The sequence below is a fragment of the Colletes gigas genome, unplaced genomic scaffold (genome assembly GCF_013123115.1).
Source record: "Colletes gigas isolate AHSC1104 unplaced genomic scaffold, ASM1312311v1 Colletes_gigas_Sc00004, whole genome shotgun sequence".
Taxonomy (NCBI): domain Eukaryota; kingdom Metazoa; phylum Arthropoda; class Insecta; order Hymenoptera; family Colletidae; genus Colletes; species Colletes gigas.
Genome location: NW_025106633.1, coordinates 256,040 through 273,708, shown reverse-complemented (window position 1 = coordinate 273,708; position 17,669 = coordinate 256,040). Strand labels below are relative to the sequence as shown.

General features: G+C 42.3%; 1 protein-coding gene across 6 annotated transcripts in view; it reads right to left on the bottom strand.

Annotated features, from left to right (window-relative positions):
• LOC122405536 (bromodomain adjacent to zinc finger domain protein 2B) overlaps nucleotides 1-17,669 on the bottom strand; it is a 254,071-nt gene that overhangs the window by 17,709 nt on the left and 218,693 nt on the right. For 2 of the 6 annotated variants that reach the window (XM_043410385.1, XM_043410387.1), the window contains exons 7-17: nucleotides 17,184-17,411; nucleotides 16,251-16,436; nucleotides 15,500-15,683; nucleotides 14,509-14,752; nucleotides 14,026-14,287; nucleotides 13,245-13,618; nucleotides 12,223-12,537; nucleotides 11,817-12,091; nucleotides 11,423-11,504; nucleotides 778-843; nucleotides 128-172 (exon numbers count right to left, since the gene is read on the bottom strand). In XM_043410385.1, coding sequence (XP_043266320.1) covers nucleotides 128-172; nucleotides 778-843; nucleotides 11,423-11,504; nucleotides 11,817-12,091; nucleotides 12,223-12,537; nucleotides 13,245-13,618; nucleotides 14,026-14,287; nucleotides 14,509-14,752; nucleotides 15,500-15,683; nucleotides 16,251-16,436; nucleotides 17,184-17,411 — 2,261 coding nt within the window. Of the gene's footprint in view, nucleotides 1-127; nucleotides 173-777; nucleotides 844-7,795; nucleotides 8,615-11,422; nucleotides 11,505-11,816; nucleotides 12,108-12,222; nucleotides 12,538-13,244; nucleotides 13,619-14,025; nucleotides 14,288-14,508; nucleotides 14,753-15,357; nucleotides 15,376-15,499; nucleotides 15,684-16,250; nucleotides 16,437-17,183; nucleotides 17,412-17,669 lie in introns of all 6 variants that reach the window. The other 4 variants (XM_043410388.1, XM_043410389.1, XM_043410384.1 and 1 more) reach the window with 3 other exon arrangements.

Below are 17,669 nucleotides of genomic sequence, written 5' to 3'. Positions count from 1 at the left end.
ACAATGAATGAAAGCGATGGAGATAATGAAACGAAAGCTAATTTCTACGGAACACACACACGCACACCGTCTAGTCTACAGCAAATGACACGATCTGAAAGGAGCCGTGATCTATGGCTGGACTCACCTGTTCTTTCAACATGACCGCCTGTTGCCGCTTCAGCTCCCGTTCCTGGGAAATCAGAATTAATTTCATTTATATCGTCGTCGTCGGAACATTGTATACGCGTCTAGTAATTCGTCGGGGTATGCAACAAAGTGAATCAAAAGGGAGCACAGAAAATAAAAGGATTTAACAAACAAAGGGAAACAAACGCGGCTCGTACGACTAAAACTCAACTTCCGAACTCTATTTCGAAATTATTTCCAGGCAAACGGTCTAGTGTCTCTTTAATTCCTTACTGCATTACGTGTCACATATTCATTATATAAGTTTCCAATTTCTGTCTGAAAAATAGTTGTCCATCCTACTATCAGCTAGAATAGGGTGAACGACTATTTTTGTATTTAAAAATGGAATAAAAAAATAATTTTTCTGCAAGTTTTAGTGGCCTGGAGAATTTATTTTATTCTTGAAAAGGATGCAGTAAGGGGCTGAGGGAAAAAGAAAACTAAAAATGATCGCTGAACAACGTTTGCCAGAATGGCGAGAACGCTCGACGTCGACTTTTATTTAAACAGCCCTGCCGGGGAGAGGGGCGGAGAATGTAAAACGGAGCTGGACAACGATCGAGCACAGAGAAACCAGGGTGCGTGTAACAACCGTTTTAGGATTACCTGTTGCTTCCGTTGTTGCTCCTCCAGTCGTATCTTCTCCACCTCTTCCTGCCGTTTTTTCCGAGCCTGCGCACAATGCCATATACACACGTCACTCGCATCCGTCAATTTTGTTATCGTGAGCAAATTTTTTACACAATCATTTTCATTTTTTCCACCTAACCATCATCGACACTAGGGAACCTCGACGCTCGACAAATTCGAAATCGTTTTCTAACGCCTCGAAGTAAACGCGCGTCGCGTGAGCATAAAATGCCCAGCTTCCGGTAACAATTCTAACTATCACTCTTTTCTTCGAACTTTCTCGCGCGAAATTTGTATTTTAAAAGGATGCAACGAGATTTATGTCGAAGCTTGGAGTTCGATACAAATTAACCTCTTCACGCCCTTGGCCACATATGTGGACGTTTAGTTTTTTTTTTTTTACAATTATAGTTACTGTCAATAATAAATAGACCAAAAAAAAGAAAAAAAAAATCGTCCCTGAAGAGGTTAACTGGCGTTCAATTTGTTATTTGAATAAAAACGTTTATAATAAATTTATGTAAGGACGAACATGTTCGGTTGTATAGTTTCTAATTCAAACGGAACCCAAATTCAACGAAATTTGAGTAAAGTTCAGCGAAATATTGAGTTTGCAATACTTTTTGAAATATTTATACTTGAATAAAAAAAAATTAGCGATAAGGGCACATTTTTTTATGTGAAGTCTACTAACTAATACATTAAACGAATTCTCAAATATTTGGAATATAATTTGAATCATGGGATAAATTGTATTACATTTTACACTTGCTTAACATTAGTATGATAAATACAATTGAAATTGATATGAATTGTGTAAGGATTGAGTATAACAGTAAATCTAAAGTTTTAGAAAAAAATGTCAACGTTTGAAACGAAAGACTCGTGAAAAGCCACGGCGCACGCAATTTATTCGGTGATTTCAATGCGTGGTAAGAACTGCTTCGCCGTACTCGAGCAATTAAAAGAACAATTACATTACAGTTTTATTAGGATTTTTTTTTGTGCTTTCCCAGTGATACGACCTTTTTAAAATACAAATTTTGCAAAGGAAAGTTTGTGGATCAAGACGATTATTTTTCATTGACCAGAGTGCAACGTACGTTTTTATTTTCACGCGATCGACACGACGCGTATTAATAATCGTAGAAACTCGTCAGGACTGATCGATCGGAGAAAGTAGAAAAAAAAAAAATATTTATAAAAGCTTCTGTGACATTGTTTTTTTTTATAGCTTTTAATACACTTTGTTCCCTAATCTTTTTTTCGATATCGTGTGGAATATGTGTGGATTTTTGTAGAATTTTCTTCTATACGATCTACGCGTCGACGCTGTAATCTCCGAACAGGCACGATATCGGTCCGTTTTGATCTACATATCCCGTTCTCACCGCGAGAAATCCGATTTCTTCGTGTTGTGATTCGAAAAGCTACGTGTAAAAAAGCAGAACGCGTCTATGTAGCAGAGTCGATGACAGGGACAAGCACTACTCTAGGATATCTAAGCCTAATTTCGCGTATCGATGAAATTTTTGCTATCTAGTTTCATTTGCTGTTATTTCGATTTTAGACCGTTCAATTAAAACGTCTGGCTATGATTCCAGATCAGTCGTCGCTCTAATTAATAATTGTGCAAGTTACTTGTTACTTCAATGAAGGGTAAAAAAAGTCAACGACGAACTAACGCCGTATCCGTGAAACTGGAACCTCTTTTTACCGACAGATCGTTAAATTGTGTTCAACGAGCGAGAAAAAAAAAGTAACATATAACTGTTGGAATTCTTCTTTGTTGTCGAATCGATATATTCGTGAAAAAGTTCGACTGGGAAATGTAACTGAGATTTTTTTTTTTGCTCGCAAATCTCGATCAACGGGAGGGTCCTGTTAACGGGCAATAGTTCGATCGAGGAAAATTTGATCGAACGACGCAACAAAGAGAAGAGTACATTCGGTTAGTCACGGTCGAGATCGTACACCACGTATAAGAATACCTTTCGCCAGGTAAATCGGGTTAGAAATGATGCCAAACGAGAAATATGTATTGTAAATATATTTACATCTATTATTAGTATAAATTCGTTTTACTGCAGACAATCTTTACGATCAAGTTTACCAATTTTATTAAGGTTCATCTTTGTGCCATTCTTGAAGTAAACTTCTGCTTGAATCGATTTTATTTGGGATTTTAATGTTTAATTCATTCTAAATATTTACTAAAAAATTTCTAGTTTTTTGGTCCTTTAAATTTCTTTAAAACTATTTAAATAGTTGTATTTAATAAACTGTAAATTACTCGTTTCAATAGCAAATGTGCACCTACAGATTATAATGAATTTTGTTTTTTCTATACTAAATAACAGACATACATTTGCAATATACAGAATGAGCCAATAAGAATTATTTAAAATATCTCGTTTTCTATTAACTTAATTAAAAAAAAAGCGATGCATATGAAATACTTTTTAATTTTTGAATGTTTTATATATTCAAAAATATCGGTCACCATATTTTTGTCATCGAGGTATAATAATTGAGGTCGAAGCACATACATACATCATTGTACGTGTTTTGAGCTCAACTATTATAAACAATAAAAAAAAGTGACCAATATTTTTTTACACATAAAAGATAAAAAAAATTAAAAAGATTCTCATATAATGGGTTCTCTCAAATGCAATGTATTTGGTAGAACAAAATATTTCAGACAGTTCTTCTCGTCTCGACTCATAATGTCGTTCCATATAATTTCTGAATGGTTTCTGTTAGGTGAAACGTATTTTTACACAGGGCGTACGGTTTTGACAGTGACTAACGGTGACATAAAAACTCGGGCCACGCGAGACTCTCGTCTCGACGCCAGTTCCCCAAAAACCACGTACAACCCCGTCGAAGTGAAATAGGCAAATCGGCATGCTACCATAAAAAACCTCGTGATAATATACATAATGTCGAGAAAACAGCAGCCAAGCAAGTGAGTATGTGGTACAAACGATCCTCCGCGTGTTCGTGGAAAACCGACGGAACCGGCGGATATCTCAACAAGAAACAGAAATTAACCAGAAGTCGTGAACGAAACCAAAAGCTTCTCACCAACTACCAGAGAGAGAGAGAGGAAGAGAGAGAAAGAGAGACAGAGTCTGTGTGAGTGAGAAAGTAGAAAGAAAGAAAGAGTAAAAGTGAGAGTGAGAGAGAGATTATATATATGAAACATATGTATATAATATATAGAGAGAGAAAGGAATATATATGTATACATAAATACGTATAAACCACCACCATTTTATTATACAGGAAAAGATGAAAGATTAATCGTAGTATTACGTATAGTATAAGAAAAGAAGCGATTAGAAGAAGAATGGAAAAGAAGCGAGAAAACGGGTAATACTGGAATAAAAAGTGAAATATAATTCAGAGAGCGCATGCAGGAGCCAAGCAAATATACTCGCCTTATGTGTGCACATAATTATTATGTCTGTGTAATATATTAATCGCTGAAGCTGATAATAGTCTTGTTAAACTGTACTGTGTTGGCAGCCTGTACAAATGTAGAATTCTTAATAGCGGTTGGTAATGTGATCGTGTTAGTATTAGGTATAATAATAATAATCGTAACAATAATAGAGCCATAATAATAAATAGAGCGTAAGATTAATCGAGTTAATCGACGTTGCGTGATTCGCGCGTTTCCTCGAGTTTGACAGAATAGAACGAGAAAAAAAAAAAATAAAATAAAAGAGCATCGAAAGGAAAAAAAAATAGTAAGCATCGTGTGCTCGGTCAGCGGTACTCGATAATCGACAGAACACGTAAAAATTCGAAAAAAATACTGGCATGCTGGATAATCATGTAGCTAGCTGTTATTCTTGTATAGTGACAGGAGAAGCACAGGATAGCGTTACGACAGTCGGTATTATATTGTATTTATTGTCGTAGATTCGCAGATATTGTATTACAAATATTCATCGTGCCTATGTGTGTATTGTGTCAGCCTCGAAATCGCAACAAAGTCGGACGCCGACGCACGTATCTCGCGAAACTTTCTTCGTGAAATCGAGAAAGTTCGGAGACCGGGCCCTCGATCCAAATCGAGACTCGTTTTCGAAACGCAAACACCGAGCTCTCGTAATCCCCGAATTAGATCATTTGATCGTTCGATACGTTCGATACGTTCGATCCGTCAATGCGAATTCGTTCCGCTTTGCCCGACCACGTTTGAATATTTCAAAACGTATAACTCTGTTATTTTGTCTCCCCACCCCCTTTTACTGGAATTTCAACGCGATCCTCGTTAGAATAAATAACCTCGCGCGTCAATGTGTATTGAATTTTGTTCGCCAAATATCTCCATTACCTTTGGCCACGGTGACAAACGCAAAGCAAAGGATCCGTTTGTTTTTTAATAACTTTGTAACTTTGTGGAAAGAAGTCTCTCGGAAGTTTCTTGAACTTTGAACAATTTTTTAACTAAGAATTTTTAAAATGATCCAGGAAAAATTTCTATACTTCTTCTCACCAAGTTAGAATAGTTTTTACTACTACAACTATGATAAACTCGAGTTACAACTTATTAACACACGAAATATTATTAGTCCATTTTACTTACAAATTTTACAAATCGAACTTGGAATATGCCCCAAAAATTCCGCTAGAATTATTACATTTTTCTCAAGATTACTTATTCCTAAAGTTCGTTGTTAATCACGAGAATGTCAAATCGAAGCGTTTGAGAGAGAACCTTGAGAAAAATTCCACGTAAAAAGATATTGCTTCGAACGAGCATTTTCGAAAATGTGGTCAAAGCGAACGGGGCCGGGCTGGATGTTGGAACAGCAAATTCAGTTTCGTTTTACAGGGTTTATTGCGTTTCGAAAGAGAAACAGTCTCAATTTGGCGCGCGCCAGGGACGTCGATACGGTATCACTCACAGTGTCTGACCCTACGAAAGCACCGTGTGTGCGTCTAGATATGCATGGCTGGTGTGTCTCTGTGTGTATATGTGTGTGTTGTGTGTGTGTAAGTGTGATGTGTGTCCTCTTTCGTTCGATCGCTAGGTGATGCACTGGCATTAACGTGGCAGACTACTGGTGCTCCGGTGTCTCGCGTTCCGTTCGTAGTTCGGTCGATCGCATTTTTGCGTCGCTGTACCGTTGGAGAGTTTCGACTGAAGGGTGGAACCAGGTTTCCAGGGAAAAGTTTCGCGAATCGACGAATCTTCGAAACGATAGTTTTCGCGCGGACGAAAGGTTCGGACGAAATTTTTGTGCAACGAAACGTGGGACGATAAAAATGACCGAGGAAATCCGTTTCGGGGGTTGCCCCGTTCGGAATTGCAGACGCTACGAGGAAGAAACGATAGATAAGCGTAGAAATACCTGATGATGTAAATCGTTGGTAACTCGCGAGGATAAAAAAATAAAAAAAAAAGGAGAAAGAATCGTAGATGCTTCGAGGGAGACGCGTACGATTGAGAAATGAAGTAAAAGTGATCGGCGATCGATATTCAGAGGTGACTGTGATAATGACGATGTATTCGATAATCGACAACAAAACAATGTTATATGGTCACATATACATGAAACTGACATGAGATACGTCTAGGGGAAAAAAAAAAAAACGAGTAATATCTTACCTCTGGTTGTCACAGTGAAACTTATTCTATCGATGAGGGTGAAATGAGCGAAGGAGAATGTCCGGGGGTCGGGATGGACCGAGGGGGTTCTGTGGGTGTTTTGATCACAAAATGGGAGGACAACATAGAAAACCAGGCAATCGTAGTCTTACCTCGGGAGGTCCTTCGTGTCAGTCCTCGTGAAATCAGAAGAAAAAAAGGCGGGGAGAGGAACAGCGTGAACCAACGAATCACAAGGACGACAGTAACATTCATTAGTGAACATGAAGTCGATGAGGGGTTTAATGACGATGTGGGTGGGGGGTTGCAGTTCGCGAGTTACGGGGGTAGTGGATTGACTGTGGAGGCAAAGGTGAGACGGTAAATTCCTCGAAAGCAATTCGTCGAGAGAGCAACCAATGGACAAAGGATTCGTAGATAGAACGGTGTCGCTCGAGATGTCGAAGGTAATCTTCGAAATCGGACATTCTTCGGCCGATGCTTTTTCGTAGAGTACTTTTGCGCTAGATGGTGATCTCATGTTCTAAGAAATAAACACGTTCTTTTTCTTTTCACTCAGCACTCTATAACATCTCCATTGCTTTCATCTCTAGGAAAAGGTTATTTTTTGTTTCTAATGACGGAGATCGTGACGCATAACTTTAGCTCCGAGAGATCACTTTTACGAAAGTTTTGAGTCGATTATGAAGATACAATTTTATTATGACTATTTGAATTATTAAAAGTATTGTCTTGAAGACCAAAAGATATTTTATTTATGGATTCTACTGTATGAAGTATTCAAAGAACAAAGAAAGCAAAGAAGTTTCATGCAATAGTTACTGACTGTTATACCAGTTTTCTCTAAGATATCCTCAACGTTTTTTCAAATTATAGCGTAACAATTAGATTCAACAATTCAATAGAAGTACTTGCTGTTTTATGGTATTCCTAGTGTCTAAGAGCGAGTCTAAGTTGGTGGTTTTGATAATTAAATTTTGAAGTATAATCATCCCAACTAAGAATCTATATTCACAGAAACGATATTACTCCTTTTACAAAGTTCAGAACGATCGAAAGAGTCAGGTCAAATCTCAGCTTACTGCTCAGCAGACTCGATAAAACCGTCCACGCACCTGGCGCAAAGTACCCTCGAAAACCAGTTGGTTAACGCGTCGGACACCGTGCTCCACGAATCCTCTCCGTCGAGAGCAGTGTCGAAACCACTCCGAAAGGAAGACGACAATCGTAGAAGAATCAGGTCACTGCTCTGACCCAAGTAGCTCTGGCTCGCGAGGTCAGAACGCGCGTGGGGATGGAGAGTTCGAGGGTAATAATATTTTTTTTTTGGGGGGTTTGGGGGGGAGGCGTCATACGACATCTTACCTCCAGAAGCTCCTGACTTTGCGTCTGGGTCTGGGCCTGCTGGGTATTGTCCATGCTGGCGTTGGTGGTGGTGGTGGTGCCTGTGGACGCGGTGCTGGAGATTGGCGTGACGGGCTGCGTGGTGGGTTGGGTCTGCAACGGTGCTGTAGACGCGACCGTCGTGCAGGTGGTCGGCAATGGAAGTGGCGGCGGCGGTGGCGGCGGCGGCGGTACCACCTGCACCGACGGCGGCGCAACCACGACCGCCGGCAACGTGGTGGTCGTGTTCGTGGTGCAGGCTGTGCTGAGCACCGCGCTGGTCGCCAGCGACGTGACCGACGCCAGGCTCGTAGATGATGAGGAGAGGCAGGACTTTTTCGCTACCGCGTCCTCCGGGTCGGTGTGTTGCAGCATGTCGCGGTTCCTCCAGCTCTCGGCGATGCTCTCACGATTCTTCCAGATGGTGGCCACAGTGCTGCTAGCCAGACCCAGCTCGCGCGCCACGTCGCTCTTGCTCTTACCGCGTTCGATCTCTTGGATGATCTTCATTTTCTGCTTGATCGTGAACGCTAGCCGCTTTCGACCCTGCGTTTGTAGGTTTAGGGATGCCCAATAATCGATCGTGTTAATCGACGGTTCGTTACGTGTCGGGTCGCGTGCGAGTGATACCGGTCGTTCTTTTCGGTAGCCTGTCCTTTGTTCGAGGACGTTTGCGAATTGTTTAGAGCTCGGGTGAGTAGTAGTAGTAGGTGGTGGTGGTGGTGGTGGTGGTGGTTGGGTTCGTAGCGTGGTCTCTCTGTGAAGAGGATAGGCTGAGCCTTTTTCAAGCTTCGCAACGAACTGAAAGTTGCAAGAGAACAAACTAAGGGGCTCAAGCTGCGAGAGGAGGAGAGTTCGTTCGTAACGTTTGCGCGAGTCGGGACAGTATCAGAGTCAACGAACTCTCCGTTAAACGAATTCGTTCGAGGATTCAGGGTGGACGTAGCAATGTCTTGTTCACGGATCGTTAAGGTTGTACTAGGATCGATTATCAGTGAAATGGGCATCCCTACGCGTACCAGGCGGCTAACCAAAATACATCTAAGATTTGAACGATTTTCCGTTCCTTAGCGACGTTCTTTCCCTCTTAACGTCTCGTTCCGTGAGGCCTGTGTTGCGTGTATGTTTTTTTTCAAGGGAGTCTGGGCACACGTGTGATGTTACAAGTGCATGTGAGAAGGTGGATGCAAGTGAATACGAGGGGATGAATGAACGAACGAGTGTGACAGTGATTGAAAAGAGGGCTTGGCTGTTGGGACGGTGTGTCTCTCGCATCGAGGATCCCGATCGGGCACTTTGGAGAACCATCACAATGGAGATATGGGACTGTTAAAAGTTTTCTACGCTCGCGCATCTACTTCGCCGGGTTCCCAGCCACGGCGTCGGAAAAATTCTCGCGCGTTTTTACGAGATCGTGAAATTGATTTCTCGCGCGACGAATTTCCCTTTCGCGGCGCTCGACGAAGGGGAAAAACTTCGTTCCGGCGTTACAACGACTACGACCACCGGGGCGAGAAGTTTTCCGCGCTGGGCGCGTGTTCCTTTCGCGCTTTCGAGACCGTGTACTCCGATTCGTTCGCTGCTAGATCCGGGCACAATAATCACCGTCAACTTCCACTGGAACGTATTTACTCGATCGAAAATTCCAGAAACAAACTCTTGAACGTTCTGAACATTTTTCTAACTTTTTCGACTCTTCGAGATTCGCTGCTTCTACGTTAATTTCAAACATTTACAGGCCATCTTCGATTGCAATGCAATCGATATTGTTCGAAATCATATCCTCGTAAAAACACAAAATAACAGATATTTTTCTTTTTTTTTATTTCTGACTGTTTCGTACCCGACTCTCAATAACCGCGTTTTAAATTCTTTGCCTAAGTTCTTCGTACCAAGTCACATCGAGTTAACTTTTTCTTTTAAAGTTCTCCGCAAAGTGTAATATTGTTTTCTAACTCTAAAACGGAGCAAACTTTGTCTAACATTCCAAACCAAATAAGTACTAAATATCAACAAGTAGGAAAGCCTGCTGTTAAAAGAACATTCATAAATATTATTCAAACGTCGAATAATACCTGTTGCGTTGAATTTTCCCAAGGAATTAAATTTCCATAATACTGATTACACGCCTGAAGATGACCCCGTAAATGGTAGAAAACGTTCGTACGAGTGAAACGTGGAAGTAGTCGTGCATCATCGATCAAAAACGTTAGAAGAATTGAATGCTTCGTTAGTTCGTGTTTAAAGAGAAGAGGGATATTAACGACGTCTGGATAAATCGGAGGACACGCGAGTCAAAAGCAGATTTCTGAAAATGCCAAGGAGCACACGAGGTACTCGTTGTGCCGTTCGAAGAGCAAAGGAATATGTAATCTCGTTCTAATTGGTCGAGTATCTAACTTCTCACACGATCATTCGCCTTTATCTATGGAACTACGTGAGGAGAATATGCCACGGCAAAACCGATACTCTGAGACTTGTCTACAGCGCACATACAAAAAGCGTCGGGAGCTATGCATCGAGTTCACACGACTATACAGACTTCGAGCAACAAATTTCGTCGTTAACGACCACTAGTTTCGGTGAGAACCTCGAGGCTACACTGTGACGTCGATGTCCAGAAACTCGAGAACAATATCATCCTTCGATACCAGTAGCTTTCTAGCGAAACACGAATCTTTTCTGCTTTCGATTCGGCGAAATTTCTGTGATAAATAAACGCAATTGCAGTACTGTCTCTCTTCTTGCGAATCGGATCGGGACCGTCAGATATCTTCTACAGTGATTTGGTAGAGAATTTGGCCACGGAATTGAATCGATTGTGATAGGACATCGACGTCGTTGCGGCCTCCAATTTCTCAACAATCTTTTCCTCACTCTTTCTCTATGGAAGCCGCACGGATCGTCCGGTCGGTTCGAGAAACCCAAAAATCCTCGGGTCCTCGCTCGGCCGCGTCGACTCTCGCCGAGTGGAGGACCCGGAAGCGAGATGCAGCCACATAGGATCTCCGTTAAACGACTAAAAACGTTCGACTCACTGAGGGTAGAACGAAAAGAACGTATTGGAGAACAAAATAAAAGAAAAAAAAAAATATTAGGGCTGGATGTGACGAGGGGGTCGGGGCTTGGGGGGGGGGTGTTGTCAGTCGGATAAAGAGATTTTGGGAGGACATGCTGGGTTCTCCTGTCACTATTGCTAGCGATTCTTGGTTGACTATGGGGGTACGGGTGGTTATAGTGTGTCCTGGGACGTTTTGGTATCGGTTTACGGATCGTAATACGGAGTTAAAGGGTTCACATATGCGAGTATACAAAAAGTATCTGGTTACAACAATATCCACTGGAGGAATATATATATAATGTACAAATAGATTTATATATATATGTATATATAATATACGTATATAGATATAAATGATATATATATGTATATATAATATAAATACGACACACACAGAGAGCATGCGACACGCACGACAGGTGGACAAAATACAAAAAACGTAGTAGGTATCCCAAATAGAGTAAGAGAACAGATTCCTTGTGAATGAAACAACGAGAATCGAGACAAAACGTGAAAAGGAAGACACGATTGCAAGAGCGTTAACTTACCTCGAGTAGCTGCTGATTTCGGATCTCTCGTTCCCGCCTCACTGCCTCCTGCCGTTCCGATTTCTCTTGCTCCTTGATCAGCCTGCAAAGGAGAACAGGACTTAGTCGTTCGACTCTCTGATAGGGCAAAATTAACTGGTCGCCGAAGGACCGTTCGTTTTAACTGTGTCACTCGTTTCAACCTCGAAGTAGAAGATATTGGTTACCATAGCTCTCAAAACAAATTTTACATGTAAGAAGTTACGCGTCAGTCAAGTGCTCTGACACTAAATTTTAAAAAGTTCAAAGAGTGTAATCGAGTCCCCTAGTAAGGCGAATTTTGAGAAACACTGCATAGGTTTCGTTTTAACCGTCTTCTGAACCACACATAATCGTTTGGCGGACTTTAGCCCACCTGGCTTGTTCCTTGTGTCGCTGAGCTTCCTCCTTGGCCAGTTTCTTCGCGTACGCGAGCTTCTCCCTCTCGTACTGATTGTTTGTCCGCACGTCCCTGAAACCACCCGCGGCTCTGAGCTCCTCCAACCTTCTGGCCACTTCTTGAGCGCCCAACCTAACGAATTCCGCCTCCGCCAGACCCATTGTCGGCTGCAGGAACTCGCCTATCAGGGGACGAGACGAGAACGAGAAGTTCGCTGTCGTCAGCTCTGCCGGATTCTGTTGCTCCAAGAACTGGAAAACGGTGTTTGGAATTTCGCACGTTAAGAAATCGCGTCGACGGACACGACCAAGGTATTTTAAAGGTTTCGATCGTTCAACTTTGACAAGACGAATAAAGACACGTTCCAATAACGCGGACCAACCTTTGCCAAGTCTGGACTGCTCCTGAAGGTCTTTCCGCAAGGACTATAATAAGACACGTCACCCTTTATCACTCCCGACTTTCCTAGACCCTTGATAACCGTTTCCCGTTTCCAACCACGCTCCAACGGGACCTGGAGATCCCTCTCGCTGGGCTTGACCTTTCTTCTCTTCGCGCTGGACACACCGTCCATGTTGTCGTCGTCGGTGTCCGTCACTACGTCGGTGTTGCTGCCGCTCTCGCTGGTCACGTCCATGTTGCTCTCCTCGCCAGACACCTCCAGCAGCTTGTTCTTCATCTTCTCCTGTAAAGACCGCTATATAGGGAGCATGGTTTTAGTGCGAAATCATAAGTGAAAAAAAACAAAACGATCGGTTCCCTCTTTCGAGTCGTCAGCCTTCTTCTTGCTTGGCTTCTCGCTGGTTCGAGAAATCAATGAACTTTTAACGCTAAACCTACCGCGATAAATAGTTTACTTAATTGAAAATTAATTTAAATACAGGATGTTTGCGTACTAGACAGCACTTTTTCTTAAACAGTTGTTTTCTCTAGAACTACGGTATCGACTTGGAACAGAATTCGTTTTTAAGAGTGTTTTGTCTTCTATCCGATGAAAATTGAACAATTTTTTAATATAAAAGAGAAGGATATCGTACGAATAAACATTAAAACACAACTTTCTATATATATAATACAAAAATTAGAAGTACGTTGCCTCGTAAAAGAGAAAAAGGAAGACTGGTCATTTCACCGGTCATAGTAGATATGACTATACATGAAGTGCCGGTAGGTTTAGCGTTAAATCAGCAAATAAAAGAAACCGAACAAAAATTCATTTTATTTGCCTCGTGGTCGATAAATAATAATAATGGCGTTCGATGAAGACGTGGAGTTAATATATGGAGGTCGAAAAACAGACAGGTCATTAAAATGATACCAAATAACCAATACCAAATGATAAATGTCGATGGAAAAGAATGTTGAAGAAACAGTGACAAGTAGATTCGTGAGGAAGGACTTTACCTGACTCTTGTCGTCGGTCGTGGTGGCGTGCAGCTGAGCAGCCAGAATGTTCGACCTGAGCAACGAGACTTGGTGAGACAATGGCACGCTAGGATCCAAGGTAGGCGTAGGCTTGATGCCCAGGGCTCTGCTTTGAGCTAGGAGCGAGGCTACGGTGTTCTTCTTCGGCTTGGACACGCCGCGACCCAGATTCCTCGGTCGACCATCTTTGTGGTGAGTCGTGCTGGCGCTCTCACTTTCCTCGCTTCCGCTGCTCGGCCGCTGCGGCGAATCCGCAGCTGCGAAGAGCTGCGCCAGCGATGGACTAGGCGACGCTGGCACCGGGACCGAGTTCTGAGGCACCCTTCGAGGCTTTGGACCTGGCTTTCGTCTCGCTGTATAGTCCAGAATCAAATCGTTCGATATAAAAAAAAACAGTAGCAACATGGATCATCTGCTACAATCGCTACATCCATTAGGAGGATCATCCGTGACCTTACTTTTTCATTTGAGAATTTTTGAATATTCTGACAAGACTGACATGTGTTATTCGTTATTGATTTAGACTAGATCAGCCAGAAAAATTGAATTTTGATGTAATTAGGACAAATATCAATTCATCTTCTTTTACGTTGGTATCAATCTGCTTCGTTGAAATAGAGAATATACTAGACTTCGTACAAAGTAGCCTCGTTCAGACTCAATCTTTTATAGTCGAATCAACCGAGTTTTACATAACCAAGTGTTCAAACTTTCTCGAGACGCGCAATACGATCGAGAGTCGATTCCTGAGTGTACTTACATGTTCGATCGGAGGCGAGTAACGACTGGCTTAAATTACTGAGCTGACTGAGTGGCTGACTACTAGAAATTGGCGAGCTACTGCTCGTCGTCGCAGGTTTCAGAGAGAGGTTCAGCGGCGCGTCCGAATCGTTCGAACTGTTCGCGTTGGTAGTGGTTGTGTACGACGTGGGCGCCGACAGAACGGAACCGTTGGTCGAATGAGCTGGCAATTTGATCACTTCCACGCGATCCACCGGCTCTCTATAGTCGTTCGACTCGGTCTGAAACACAATCGAAGAGTTCCTTTGCTTCTTGGTCGACCATTTAGGGCTACCTAAATCGTCCAGAGATTCCTTTTCAACCGTAGCTCTGCACCTTTTTTCTGATAGCTATGGTGTTTTGTATTGTTATAAATATTGCACAGCATGCGTCAGAAGCAAAATAATTAATCGTAGCTGACATGCTGACCCGATCTAAGCGATTCTGAGGAGAAAATAATTACCCCTGTGCGGTTGTACTTTCTCGGTTCCATCATCAATGACGTTGTCGTCGTGTTTGTCTGATGAGCGCTAAGAGCAGGAACCGGCGGCGGGTGCACGCTTACGCTCGGCGTGTCCAAGGATATCGTCTTCTTCCTGCCGCGGTTCGTCGTGCCAGGTACCTTCGGACCGACTATGCTCGACGTGTACTTGATGATCTCTGTGTCGGGAGGCAGCCGCACACCTCCCAATATACTGCTAGGGTCGCTGAATAAAACGAAACAAAATTCGTTCAACGCCACCATTTTACCTGGACTTACTTATTCTAGGCTCGCTGGGTCAGACACTTTCACGAACTTATCTTTAACCCTTTCAGGGCACCAATCTTCTAGAAAACAGTGTGATACTCGAGATGCAATTAACAAGAACAACTTCACAAATTCTATTTAGAAAAATCAAATTCGATCGAATCGATGTTCTCGAAAACAAAATCTATTCGAAGAATCCAGTCGATTGGCGTCAGCAAAGTGTCGACCATAACAATATATTTAGTTTTTCAACCCCTTCGCCGCGGTATTAAATTTTACGAAACGAGCTACCAGTTAAAAGACAAATCGTCCAAAGCAGCGTAACGCTCAAGGGCCATCAAACAATCATAACAACGGAATTACGCGGTTACGAGCATCGTATGAAAGTTAAATGACCGACGCACAGGGAGAAAGCGGGCAACGCGGAATTTACGACAGAATTTGTTGAATGGAGCAACAAAAAACGGGAAAAAGAAGAGTCGAGATAATACGAGCGTTTCGTTTGTTTTGTTGTATTCATATTTTTCACCCCTCTTTATTCCCTCGTTCTTAACGATCTCTCACCTGCCTTCCTTCGCAGAACTGTGGGTGTGTATCGGCAAGCGTGGAAAAATAATTAATGGGAATCGTAAGTGTGCCGCGGTCTGTTAAAAATAATGGAGACGAGAAAGAGTAATCGATTTAACGAGCAGAAGCGTACTCGTACCTGACGACGTTCGTTTGCGAATTTGGCGTGCTGCTGGCCGAGGTATTATGATGGGAGGACGTGATCGGTGCTTGCGTCGACACCGGCAAACTGCTGCTCGTCATGCTAGGCGTCGTCGAGCTGCTGCTGTTGGCTGGCGTCTTGTGACTCTTGCTTGACTTAGCTGTGGTTTTCCGACAGTAAACTTCAGCGATTTTTTATTCAAGAAACAGAAACGAACTTTTACACGCGCGTGATCGGCTAAGAAAATCGTGGCAAATACTTTCCAAGCCCCCGACATCGTTTTTGCAAACTTAATAAACTTAGGGGGAGGCTGTACTTTAGAAAATCAGGCTAAAGAAACGTGGATAGTCCCAACATATTTTCATTCGATATGTAATAAATATTCGACGGAAATTATTGTATAAATATTGTAAATACTTTATGCATATTTATAGAATAAGGTCTACAATTTCTGTTTTAATAATTCACGTTAGAGTTGATCATTCTGTTCTCTTGTAATGTACGAGTAGGACCAGTGATCCTCAAAGAGAACTCCGTAGCAGGGCTATAGACTATTTTTTGAATGAATCAGTCTCGTGCGAGGCTATTTACCGCGTAATGTTATTTTGACCAACCATGGAGAGGTTGCAGGGACAGATAGTGTTCAGAAGTGGAGCAAAAATGGTTGCTGGACGATTCTGTTAACCGAGTTGCGCGCGCGACGAGCCCGCATGGAGAAAGAAGATGCACTGAATTTTATGATACTTACACTTACTGGACTTGTGTGACGAAAGGGACGGGGGATTAAGTAGAGAGGCCGGATAGGGTGGCAGAAGACTCTCAGCACCGGGCGGAAATCCGGGGAGTCCCGCCGCCCCTTGTAACCTCGCGAGGTAGTCGTGTGCCGCCAGGTGCGAGGCCATCGTCCACCATGCTGCACTCGCAGGATTGATACCTGAAGCCATTCATCGCCATTTTGTTAGCTTTCAGCTCGACAAACATCACCGATCAGATAAACAGTTTCTTTCGTATTTCGATATAAAACCACATTATCCCTTCACTAGATGCAGTAATAAACCATTAAAAATAACTTACTATCGCTTATGGGTTCATCTTTTCATACAAACATTATCGTCTCTGGGATATGACAATTTTGGATATACTTAGATTTAGACGTCAAAATTTGAGTAAACTTTTCATGTTTCTTTTTCTACAAAACTAATTATTTAACAAAAAGGACTGATAAATTAGTAACGTTGTTTAATCTAGCTTTAGCTATGCTTCAGAAGGTATACACACAATTGCAATTTGAACTGTTGTTTGTTAACTAAATTCTTTAAATAAAATAATTTCTGTCATCTTCCTTTTTTTTGCTCACTTCCACGTTCTATGTTTCTGCAAGAATAATTCATATACCATTACGAATACAAGGGTGCAAGGTTCTGAAACGTCCCGATATGATTCGAATTTTAATTTCTGTCATCCATTAACTAAATTCTTTAAGTAACATAATTTTTGTCATCTTCCTTTTTTTCGCTCACTTCCACATTCTATGTTTCTGCAAGAATAATTCATGTACCATTACGAATACAAAGGTTCAAGGTTCTGAAACGTCCTGATATGATTCGAATTTTAACTTTTATTTGATCTGTAAACAATGAAAGGTTGGATTATGGTAAAGAATGAGAAAAGATGGCGTTACCTAAACTCGCAGCTTGACTGGCGGCCACGCTCAGGGTACCAAGACTGCTGTGGGAGTAGGGGGGTGGTGGTGGTGCAGAGGCCGGTGTGTGGCTCCCAAAACCGGGAGCAGAGCCACCTCGGCCCAGGATGGCGTAAGCCGATGGCAAATGATGGGCCCCCAACCCATATCCACCAGGCATCCCACCGAAAAGCGACGAAGCTGCACTGTCGCCCCGAGGCCAATACGCTGCAATCAAAAGCAAAACGACCGTGTTCAATTGTCCGTCCGTGTCATGGAACCGGGCGGCGTTTCTGTTTCGCCTCGAAAATAAACTTTGGTAGCCGCGTTGCACCTGTCTCGTGGCAGCAACACGGCATCCGAATTCATATTCATACGCGGTTAATAAAGTAGCTACTGATCGCGATCTCACGGCCGCTATCAATTACAAAAGTAGCTCATTAATTTTTTGCATTTAAGAAGGTAGCAACCGGTGATTCTGCCGTT